Source organism: Aquarana catesbeiana, linkage group LG09 (assembly GCF_042186555.1).
Source record: "Aquarana catesbeiana isolate 2022-GZ linkage group LG09, ASM4218655v1, whole genome shotgun sequence".
In the NCBI taxonomy this organism is placed as follows: Eukaryota; Metazoa; Chordata; class Amphibia; order Anura; family Ranidae; genus Aquarana; species Aquarana catesbeiana.
In genome coordinates, this window is record NC_133332.1 from 90,517,191 (window position 1) to 90,529,282 (window position 12,092).

A 12,092-nucleotide genomic window follows, 5' to 3' on the forward strand; every position below is an offset into this window, starting at 1 on the left:
AGCCGTACTACAGTTCCTATGAATGGAAAGTGATCTGTGAATGGAGAATAGGTGGATAATTGATAGGTCTGCCCCCTCTTGACGAAATCCTGTAACAGCTCCTGGTTCTATTAATTATTAGGGCCATGTTACACTACTCATCATGTTGCTAGCCAGTGACAGGAACGCTTTACAGGGGCAAACAAGTCAGGAAAAATGCTTGCCTACTTATGTTTCATTCCTTTGCTGAATCAATTGGCATTCATCGTTCCCTCACTGGCAACCTACATTCTGCAGCGTTTCGTCAGCAAGGGAGCAACGCTTTGCTGACGAGCGAGGGACATGTGGAAGTAGGTGAGTGCTTTCTTTGCAGTTTTTTAGTGATCCTGTCACTTCTGAAAAATATTTAGTTTGGTGGATTTTTGTTGGGTAGATTGCTAGGTAGATATTTTATTGAAACTTGCGTTTATAAAGGATGAGCTTACTACTCACTGTATCTCCTTCTGTGACAGAGAAACGCCGACTCCAAGGACTGTCAGATTTTCTCACTGATGTTGCTCGGAAAGAACTAGAGACTTTAGACCTGAAGATACCATCATGTAGTGTTATCTACATCCCCCTGGTGAGAAAAATCCAGGGACACAGAACTGCCTTATAAATAGCTAGTAGTAGTTCGTCACATTTAATTGGAGTTGTTATGTAATACATACCTCCCAACCGCCCTGGATTCCGCGGGACCATCCCGCGATTTGAGGTGAGTCCCGCGGAAGTCCCGGAGCCACTGGCTCCGTGCCCCCCATGTGCACCCCCAATTAAAAGAAAGGGAGCAGTCTGAATTGCAGGGGACAGGGAAAGACTGAGCCATTGTAGCGCTGGCTCCGGCTCTGCCTCCACCTGTCCTGACTTTACTCCTAGTCACTGGTTGCTAGAGCCGCCTGGCGTCTAGCAACCAGTGACGTCACAGCTGCGACTCCCTCACTGCCCAGTATCGAAAGCGGAGGAGGATTTAACTTCCTCCTCTGCGCCTAGTGGACCCAAAGCAGCTGCCCTTTGGGTTGAGCCTCGCCTCCGCCCCCTGTCATGGTACCGCTGGTCCGGTGGCGGCGGCCGGGTGTAGGGCAGCAGAGCTATATACAGTGCGGCGCAGTGGCATCTTCAAACGAGGAGTGGCCCTGGTGAGCAGCACGAGCCTCAGCATCAGAGGCTGGCTTAACCAACAGGGAGTGGGAGAAGACCTCACCAGCCGCCACCCTGACCTGAGCAGCTGTGGGCGCAGCATCCCCCGACACCTCCCAGAGCCTGTACTCCTCCAATGTCCGCTCCCAGCTGTCACTTTCATCAGCAAGAAGACAGGCTGACCAAGGCCCAGAGGATGAGGACGGGCGGGAGGTAGGTGCATCACACACACACACCTACCCACAGACAGGGGGGCACAGCAGGGACTGCAGGCAGGGCTAGGGGGTCTCATTCCCCTTTTCTCTCACCCATCCCCCCCTTTCTCCCCCCCATCCCCCTTCTCTCCCACCCACCCACCCCCCCTCTCTCTCACCCACCCCCTAATCACCCCCCTGTCTCTCTCACCCCGTCTCTCTCTAACCCCGTCTCTCACCTACTCTCTCTCACCCCACCCCCTCTCTCACCCCACCCGCCTCTCACCCCACCCCTCTCTCTCTCACTCACCACCTCTCTCTCTCTCTCTCTCTCTCTCTCTCTCTCTCTCTCTCTCTCTCTCTCTCTCTATCATCCACCCCCCTCTCTCTCACCCACCCCCCCTCTCCCTCACCCCCTCTCTCCCTCACCCCCTCTCTCACCCCTCCTCTCTCTCTCACCCCTCCTCTCTTTCACCCCCGTCTCTCTCTCACCCCACCCCCTCTCCCTCTCTCACCCCACCCCCTCTCCCTCTCTCACCCCACCCCCTCTCCCTCACCCACCACCCCTCTCTCTATCATCCACCCCCCTCTCTCTCACCCACCCCATCTCTTTCACCCCCTCTCTCTCTCTCACCCCCTCTCTCTCACACCTCCTCTTCCACCCCCTCACTCTCACTCACCCCCTTCTCTTTCTCTCTCACACCTCCTCTTCCACCCCATCCTCACACACCTCTCTTGCATGCAGGCAGGGGGAACTAACCACTGACTAACAGGTGACAGCAAGTGAGAGTTAGTGACCCCCCCAGCACTGCCTCTGAACCCATCCCCCCAGCACTGCCACTGATCCACCCCCACCACTGCAACTGATCCCATCCTCCTAATGAAGGACTACAGGTCCCAGCATGAACCAGTGAGATCTAAGGGGTTATACCCTTAGATCACACCGGTTCATGCTGGGAGTTGTAGTCCTTCAATTTTGGAGGGAGTCACATTCTTAGAGCTGAGGAGTTCATGTTGGAACTTGTAGTCCTTAATTCCTTAATTTTTGGGGAATGTGACCCCCCCCCCAAAAGTGAAAGACTACAAGTCCCAGCATTAGCCCCTCAGAGCTGAGGATGTGACCCCCCCCCCCAATGGAGGGGGTAGGAATCAGGTAGGTTAGTGTAGGAATCAGGTAGGTTAATGTAGTGGTCAGTGTAGGAATCAGGTAGGTTAGTGTAGGAATCAGATAAGTCAGTGTAAGGGTCAGTGGAGTGCATTCTATTCTTGAAAAAAAAAAAAAAAAAAAAAAAAAATATATATATATATATATATAATTATATGTAGTTGGTGAGAGAGCTGGGGGGCATTAGTAAGAGAGGAGTGGGGAATTGGTGAGAAAGCTGGGGGGGGCATTAGTAAGAGAGGAGAGGGGTTGGTGAGAGTGCTGGGGGGGGGGCATTATTGAGAGAGCTGGAGGGGCATTGGTGAGAGAACTGGAGGGGCATTGGTGAGAGAACTGGAGGGGCATTGGTGAGAGAGCTGGGGGGGCATTGCTGAGAAAGCTGGGGGGCATTACTAAGAGAGGAGGGGGCATTGGGGGGGGGCATTAGTAAAAGAGGAGGGGGGAATTGGTGAGAGAGCTGATACGGGCATTAGTAAGGGAGGAGGGGGGCATTGGTGAGAGAGCTGGGGGGACATTTGTGAGAGGTGAGGGAGCTGGGTTTTGTTTAACTACCCCCCTTAAGCCCCCCCCACCATTAAGACTTTGGCCACACCCACATTTTGCCATTACACATGCTGCAGCTCACTTACTCCCTCATTTGTCCCTCATTCTGAAGTTCAAAAGTTGGGAGGTATGTGTAATATATCAGACTTTTCACTACTAATCCAAGTGGCATTTCCTCATTTTAAATTAGCGCCAGGAACAAGCCCAGCATTTATAGTCACACAGGTAACTTATTTACCTTAATCTGATCATTGTGTGTTGGAATGTGTCAAAGCAGATGCTGATTGGCCAAAAACATTACAGGGGGTGTAAAAGCTTGTATTACCACCCTGCTCTTATTTACCTAACCCAATCACCATGGTGTCATAAATACTGTTGCAAAACACATTAGAAGTGAGGAAGCCACTTGGTGAGTGCAGAAATGCATTCAACGTTAGAAAACAAGTACAGCTGAATGTGAATGAAGTGGATCTGAATTTAAAAAGTGAAGATTTGCTATATTACAGGGAACATCTAGAAATGTTAATTGTGCCTTACCAATACACTGCAAATTGTACATTTTTGTGAACAATAGAGTATTTCCTGGTATATGAGGGTGTCCCCAGCCTTATACAGGGAAAACTCCAGGGAGTTTATTGGGGGTTCTGTGTTGGTGTTGCTGTGCATTTGTAGGCGTGACCAAAAAGTAGGTGTTTCTTCACGGCCTATGGCTTGTAATGTGCCACCTTTTCCCTTTTGTATAGACAAAGTAGGGCCTTAGGGTACACTAAAGAGATTGATGAAGTACAATAAGCCTAATTGGGACCAGCGTTGATAACCCCCAGCAAGTGTAAGGGCCAGCATTGATAACCCCCAGCATATATCATGGCTAGCAATAATCCTCAAGACATGTCACAGCAATTGGCCCCCAGCATGGCACTATAATTAACCGCTGAGAAAGCACAAAAATGAACACCCAGAATGTTACAATAATTGACCTCCAGCTTGGCACAATCATCCACCAGCACAGGACAATAATTACCGGTAACTCCCAACATTGCACAATAGTTAAACCCTTAGCATGGCACAGTAAATAACCCCCAGCATGGCACAATGATAAACCTCCAGCACAGCACAGTAGCAAACCTTCAGCCCTGCAAATTAATTAATCCCCAACACTGTAAATAACCCTCCATTGCATAATAAGGAATCCCCAGGAGTTAACAGTCAGTGTGCACCCTTTACTGTGAAACATCATACAACATACTGTAGCGTAAACAGATCAGCACTATGTATATAGAGTGTTGGTCAAGACTGTGTACTGTGTACAACATTATTTTCTCAGTGTGCCTCTCCCGTTGATGGTCATTGTGCCCCCCCCCGTATATTGGTGATCAGTGCTACTGTATGCTGGTGGTCAGCGTACCTCCTGTAAAATGGTGGTCAGTGTGTCCCCTGTACAGTGGTGTTTAGTGCTGCCCCTGTAAAATGATGGTCCATGTGACCGCCGTATGATGGTGATCAGTCTGCCCCCTGTATACTGGTCAATGTGCCCTCTGAACACTGGTGGTTCATGTGCCCCTGTACAATTGTGGTCAGTGTGCTCCTGTAGACTGGTGATCTGTGTGCTTCCCTCCATCTGCTGGTCATGTCTGTACCCCCTCTCTCCATCCATTGGTCACTTCTGCACTCCCTCCATCCACTGGTCACCTGTGCTCTCCCCTCTTCTACCAGCAACAGGTCACTCTGCACCCCTCCCTTCATCCACTGGTCACCTCTGCACCCATCACCATCCACTGGTGACCTCTGCATCCCTTCCCTTCACTGGTCACCTCTGCACCTACCCCCATCCATCCACTGATCACCACCGCTGCACCCACCTCCATCCACTTGTGGATGACTTGTGGACCCCCCACCCTGCATCCACTGATCACCTCCCTCCCTGTATTGGTCACCTCTGCACTCACCTCCCTCCCTGTATTGGCCACCTCTGCAGCCAACTCCCTCCCTGTATTGGTCACCTCTGCACCCACCTCCCTCCATCCACTGGTCACCCCTGCACCCTACTCCTTCCATCCACTGGTCACCCCTGCACCCTACGCCCTCCCTCCACTGGTCACCTCTGCTCCCCCCCCCTCTATTCATTGGTCACCCCTGCTCTCCCCCTCCCCCTTCCATTCACTAACCACCTTTGCTCCCCCCCCTTCCATTCACTGGTTACTTCTCCCTTCCCCCCTCCATCCAATGGTCATTTCTGCTCTCCCCTCCCTTCACTGATCGCCTTTGCACTCTCCCCTTTTTTACAGCCACAGGTCACCTATGCAACACCTCCACCTACTTTTATTCATGGGTCAGCTGTTCACTATTGTTCACCATGTTCTTGCATCCAGATAATCCATGTGGCCACTGCCGGCGCTTTTCTGGAACCGGATCCTAATGAAACTACCAGCCCAGGGAACTGAAGGAGGAGGGATTAGAGCAGTATGAGCTTCTGCCACGTAATGTACCTGGTGGGCGGGAGGTGGCACTACTGCGGCAGCTGGCAAAAAAAAGGTGCTTTTCCAGTTTTGGAGGTGCTATAGCATACTCAAGAACCCCCTGGTGCCTCCCCTGGCCTTATACAGTAGCTGTGTATCTGCAGTGTGAGATTTGGAGATTTGGGGGCACTGCTGCCTCTGGCTGCTAGTTTTGGAAGACTTGGAGTCCGATTTGGTGATGTTACTACTGTGCTTCTCACTGCTGCCATTGCTGAATGTTTTGACATGTGGAGGCAAAGCCCTGCCTTCTACAAAAATGGCTGCCTCCTGAGACACAAAGCAGAGCAAGGCATGCATAGTAAGTCAGATGGGGGAAAGATCAGCTGCAGGGATATCACAGGAAATAATAATGGGTAGTCCTTTGACCTCTCCATGCTTTTTTTCCCCGGAAAGATCTTTCAGGGTTCAATTCCTCTTTAACCACTTTTGTATCGTGGTATGTTTTATAGGGGCGGGTCGGCAGCCCTTTATTTACCCAGTGCCATTTATAAACGGCACTAGATAAATAGCTGTCAGGTGGCTGATCCGCACGGTGACGACTTTGTACCCAGCTGTCATTAGACCGCTCAGAACACAGAGAACCATTACCCAGCTGATCCGAGGGATTGGATACCATGCGATTGCTGCGAATGGTCACCATTGTGATGACATGGTACTGGTTACAGTGCTGGTCCCTCTCCTTCCCCTTACATCAGGAGGAGAGAGGTTGTGTAATTGTGAATGTGGGCAGAGTGAATTTGTTAATTAATTTTGTTTCACTGACACCAGGATCTTTTTTTATTAACCCCCTCCTCTTCTACACATACTGTACTATCTCTATTTGACCCTATATTAACCCTTTCACCTCATTTATCCTTCACATCTTGATATTAACCCCTTCATCTCCAGCCTGACACTGTATGTGACCAGTACATTAACCCATTTACTTTCTCCTTCCTCTGTGTATGACCTGTACATTACTGTACCTCGGGGGTCAGCAACCAGTAGATCACGGACAGGTGGCTGGTAGATCTCGGCCTGGGTTTGCTGACCTACCATTCAAGAGCATCAAACAGAGTGCAATGCAGAGGGACTACTTGTAAAGTTAGAGCAGTAGAAAGGAGCAAGAGCCATATTACCCCATGCCTCCTCTGTAGTGCCGGCTCCTGTCCCATGCGGAGTGATACCAACTGCACTCCACCTCTTATCCCGGCTAGCGGTCTCCAGAGTGGTGCCAGCAGCAGGAAAGAAGAGTTCTTCAGGTCAGTGTGAAGCAATACACTGGGCATAAAAGTATAGGGCTGCTTTCACACTGATGTGCTGTGGTTTACCCACACCATGGGTGCAGTGCAGTGTACCTGCAGCTTTCCTGTGGGTTTTCTGCGCTTAGCCATAGACTTCTATTAGATCCTGTTGGTTTACCTCCCCCTAACTTTACGTGTGAATGAGCACAAGTGCTCTGAAAAGCGATCCGAGTGTGTGTTGATGGGTGGTGGGGAGGTGATATAATGCCTTCTCAACACCTGATTTAAACCCATGATTGCCGAGCAATGCACGCATTTGCAACACGGTAGTCCTGCAATTAGAGGTTTAAATCAGATGTGAGGATGCAGCACTGTGACCGGTGACCTTTGACTTCTCCTGTGTTGTTCAGGTAGATCTCCACCTCTGTAAGGTTGCCTACCCGTGGTAGATCTAGTTCACCATTCTCACGCTACGTTTTTAACCCCCATCAGTACCTGCATGTTTCTTCATTTCATTTCATCTCTTTTGTCTACTGTCGAAAAAAATGGTAATTTCAGGGGGTTTCATACTATTCTGCCATTTTTTAACAGAAGGTTAGGAGAAACTGTTTATTCTTACCATTTTTGTGGTCTTTTTTTTTTTTTTATAGTAAAAAATAAAAAAAAAAACATCATTTATCAAATACCACCAAAGAAAGCCCTATCTGTCTCAAAAAAATAACTCATTTGGGTACTGTATTGCACAACAGAGTAATTGTCAGTCAAATTGTCACAGCACTGAAAACAAGTAGGTACTCAAGTGGTTTACTCCAACTATAACATGACCTTGATAAAAGAAAAATGTCACAACAATAAGTATAAATATTTAAATGTTTGTATATATATATATATATATATATATATATATATATATATATATATATATATATATATATAAAACTGTACAGTAAACATTACATATTGGGCCGACCAAATAAAACTGGAAAACGAAAGCAAATGAGAAAAAAAATGGAATCGTAGTCAACAGCAAATAGATTTCGCCATTAAAGGAATGATTTTTAGGGACAGCTGATTGCTATGTAAGTCGAGTCTGCTTTTCCCAGGGTTTAATCATTCCGTACTGCTGGATATGATCAAACTTTCTATTGTTTTTATAAACATACTGTCATCTACTGGTTAGAATGTATATTGCACCATGCAAATGGCTAAAAAATGCAGCAGGGCCTTAAAAAGACCCTGCCTCCAGACCATTCACTTCAACAAAATATTTCCATAAGATATGTGCATTTAACGTGTTTTAGGTGTGTTGTTTACCTGTAAAAGCCTTCCTTGTGCAGACAACTGCTGCTGGGCACTGTCTGTGGGATGAAATATCAGAAGCCCAGCAGACTCAAAGCTGTCATTCAAGATTCATCTTCACTCCTTTGCCGGCAGTTACATAAAAGGTTATGTAGGGAGCGGAGGGGCAGAGGAGCTGTGCCAACTCAAACAGTAACCAGACACTCCCAAAAGAGAAGAGGGCTATGATGTGCAAGGAGGGAGGGGGCTGTGCTGGAGTGATACAGAATTGGCACTTTCTGGAGTGTGAATTCCCTAGTACGTTTGGAGGCACATTGCAAATCAATATAAAAATCTTAATGGAAAGGATAAACAATGCAAGTGAGCAATTAAAATGCTTGTTTTGTTTGTGCAGTTGCCTGCAAATGTTTTAAGTTGGTCAAATGGTCTCTTAAAAAAAAAAAAAAACTTTATAAAAATGCACACTGGTTATAGAAATGATTGTCTGCATGGTGTGCCATACCCAGGAAATGGTGAACCTCACCTCGGTCAATTATCAGACTAACACATGACTGTTTTCAGTTTATTTTGTGCAGGTAAGTCATGGAATTATGTATTTTGTTTGTTTAGGTTTGGACAGCAACAATACTAGACCTATGGACTCTGGCCACACTAAAAAAAGAAACATGTTTGTAAAAGGGCTGGAAGCAGTGATATCATCAATGTTTGGGGGGGGGATAAGCAGAGAACACCTGCGTCATTAGCAGGATAACCAAGATGACACACCTCCTACACCGCATCTAGAATTGCCTGATGGAGTCAGTGTGAGGGTGTAGCAAAGGGAAAGGTCTACAACTGGAGCAACTATGCAAAGGGCCAGATCAAAAAAAGGAGTCACCAGAGATGCATTTTTTATTCAGTTCAGAGAACTGTTACTGCACTGAGAAAGGAGCATGCCTTAAAGTTTTCTTTAGAATTATTAGGTCACAGAATGTAGACCAAAATGTTCATTTTGTGGATGGCATTTGTATTCCTTTGGCTCACCTTCACATAACTGTAATAGATACTTTCTAACAATATACTGTATTCAGAAAGACTGTCAAGTATTTGTGTTGCTACATGCAAAGCACTGGAAGGCATCCTATACCTTTCAGCTGCAAGGCACACTAAGCTGCGAGTGTGTAGTTGCACTTACTGTATATGTGTAAGGTATAGGGTCACATGTATTTGCTGAATACTTCACCTTTCTCTGAAATTATTTATAAACCCTTCTAGATTGGTTTCCTCTTGTCAATTGAACGTCTTGACTTTATGAAGGACAAAACTGACTTTGAGATTGAAGGTTTGGAATTTGTGGTAAGAAATGTACTATCTTCTACCTTGTCTGCCATTCACCATATGCATAATGAGACAAACCTTATTATATCACGTGTTGGTGCAGACTGTATTCTTACTAAAGCCTGGTACACACTAGCAGTTTTTTTTCTGTTCAACCTGACTGCTCTGGTTGGATCCGTTGTGCTAATGATCCGACGTTCGTACAGCGATCTCCCTGTGGGTTTTGTGTTCTGACAGGGGGACACCCCCCCCCCAACTGGCTAAGAGCGTTAACTGGGAGCCGGTCGGTCGCTGGTTTTCCAGCAATCACTTCTGACAGAAGCCGGCCGAACGGCCTGCTTCTGTCAGACTGTCTGCCATACACACGGGCTGTTTTTCATGAACCGGCTGATGTCGCCCCACATTTGGCCCTTGTGTACTAGGCTTTAGGGCACTTCCACACTACTCCGTTGAAAAAAAGCAATATTAAAGCATACACATTTTCTATGTGTTTTCTGAGTGCCTGACTCCCAGCATGCACCTGGGAAACATGAACATATGACTCAAAAAATGTAACCGAAGTGCGCTTTTGACACATTTTTAATTCATTTCAATGGGGAGCTGTGTTTTTCCCACACTCCAAAGATATGCTGGTACGTTGACTCCTGTCTAAATTGAAAACGAGAAAACTAGCTAAATGGGACTTTAAATGAGGACATTTGAAAAAATGTACCTCCATCCCCAACATGTATACAACAGAAGAAAAAACGGGGGGTTTTGGGACTTTGAATGAGACATGCAGCTGGGAAGGGAACACAACATAGTACTAGAAAGGATATCTAATAAGTGCACCGTATATGCGACCGCATCGTGCTGCATAGTAACAAGTTAATAAACAGTCAAGTAAAATAAATCAAGGAAGCTTTATTGGATAGTCAAATACATAGTATTAAAACGTCATATAACAGCATGATGGTATGGCAGCCTATTATAGTCATAATGGTACCATAATACAAAGTCATCAGACTACTATTTGCATGTGGCTGCATCATAATGTCAGTAATGTCTGATGAGTGGACCATATTGGTGACAAAATAGCCTGCATATACACTTAATCATATAGTAAAACATATAGGTACACATTCCATAAAGCTAATCCAGAGTAACAAAGTAACCTAGCAATGAAGCAGCATGATGTGGATCGCAATGGTGAGGTAAAAATTAGATTCAAGCTAATAGTTGTGTGTCTTCACAGTATCACAATAATAATTGGTGAAATCCAAACGGCATAATAAAGTGGAAGTATAGGGAGGTTGTTATTGTGAGTAGCATCTAAAAGCTCGACGCGTTTCATGGATCTTTCCAATCTTCAGGAGCAGATGCAAAGTAGCTATCTATAAAAAATATAAAGATATAGGGAGATGTTCAGGGGTTTACCACAGGGCAGGCAAGAAAAGGTTTTTTGTAATAAGATCTTAAAGTAGCAATGGTAGCTTTGGATCATAGTAAATTACTTACAGAGAACCTATGTGGGTGGGTGGAGGGCATCGAGGGTGTAAACCTGTCAGGGGTATATATGTACACAATCCTGGGAGCTGAGGCGGCACCTAGAGGGCAACTGGTGTTTGTGAGAAGCTTAAAACATTGTGACCGCATGTTCATATCCTATAAAAGATCAATATAAAGTTGCTAAATGTGACTATATAATAGGGCAACAGTGAAATAAAATAATTATGATTGAATAAATATAAGAGAATACCAACGTGAACCAAAGAGTATAGAAGTTACGATGTTTTGAAATGTAGAGGGAAAAAAGAGAAAGTGGATATGTACAGGTAGATAATAATGTAATGACCAATCCAAGGAAAAAGTAGTAAAAAGAGGTAAAGTTTCAATGGGTAAGCCAATACCAAAAAAGGGGGGGGGGGGGTTGGTAGCCGCAATAGTAAAGGTAAAAAGTAGCCATATTACTACCTGTGAATCCCCAGACACCAGATGACATCTGAATGGCCACCGGTAAGAAGTGTTTGCAGGGAATGTGTGTCCAGCTAGGAGGAGTGAGTATCCCAGAAAGCCACCAATAGGTGCCCGCCAACGCCACGTGGGCGACAAAACAGAGAAGGGAGCCAGCCATCAGAGCGGGAAACAGAACCGCCCAATGCTGGGATACTCACTCCTCCTAGCTGGACACACATTCCCTGCAAACACTTCCTACCGGTGGCCATTCAGATGTCATCTGGTGTCTGGGGATTCACAGGTAGTATTATGGCTACTTTTTACCTTTACTATTGCGGCTACCAAACCCCCCCCCCTTTTTTGGTACTGGCTTACCCATTGAAACTTTACCTCTTTTTACTACTTTTTCCTTGGATTGGTCATTACATTATTATCTACCTGTACATATCCACTTTCCCTTTTTTCCCTCTACATTTCAAAACATCGTAACTTCTATACTCTTTGGTTCACGTTGGTATTCACTTATATTTATTCAATCATAATTATTTTATTTCACTGTTGCCCTATTATATAGTCACATTTAGCAACTTTATATTGATCTTTTATAGGATATGAACATGCGGTCACAATGTTTTAAGCTTCTCACAAACACCAGTTGCCCTCTAGGTGCCGCCTCAGCTCCCGGGATTGTGTACATATATACCCCTGACAGGTTTACACACTCGATGCCCTCCACCCACCCACA

The 12,092-nt window shown here is 46.0% G+C and overlaps 1 protein-coding gene across 1 annotated transcript in view; it reads left to right on the plus strand.

The window, feature by feature from the left end:
- MSH5 (mutS homolog 5) overlaps window positions 1–12,092 on the plus strand; it is a 123,513-nt gene that overhangs the window by 60,778 nt on the left and 50,643 nt on the right. Inside the window, exons 14-15 of the mRNA XM_073598965.1 lie at window positions 492–601; window positions 9,350–9,430. Coding sequence (XP_073455066.1) covers window positions 492–601; window positions 9,350–9,430 — 191 coding nt within the window. The remainder of the gene's footprint in view (window positions 1–491; window positions 602–9,349; window positions 9,431–12,092) is intronic.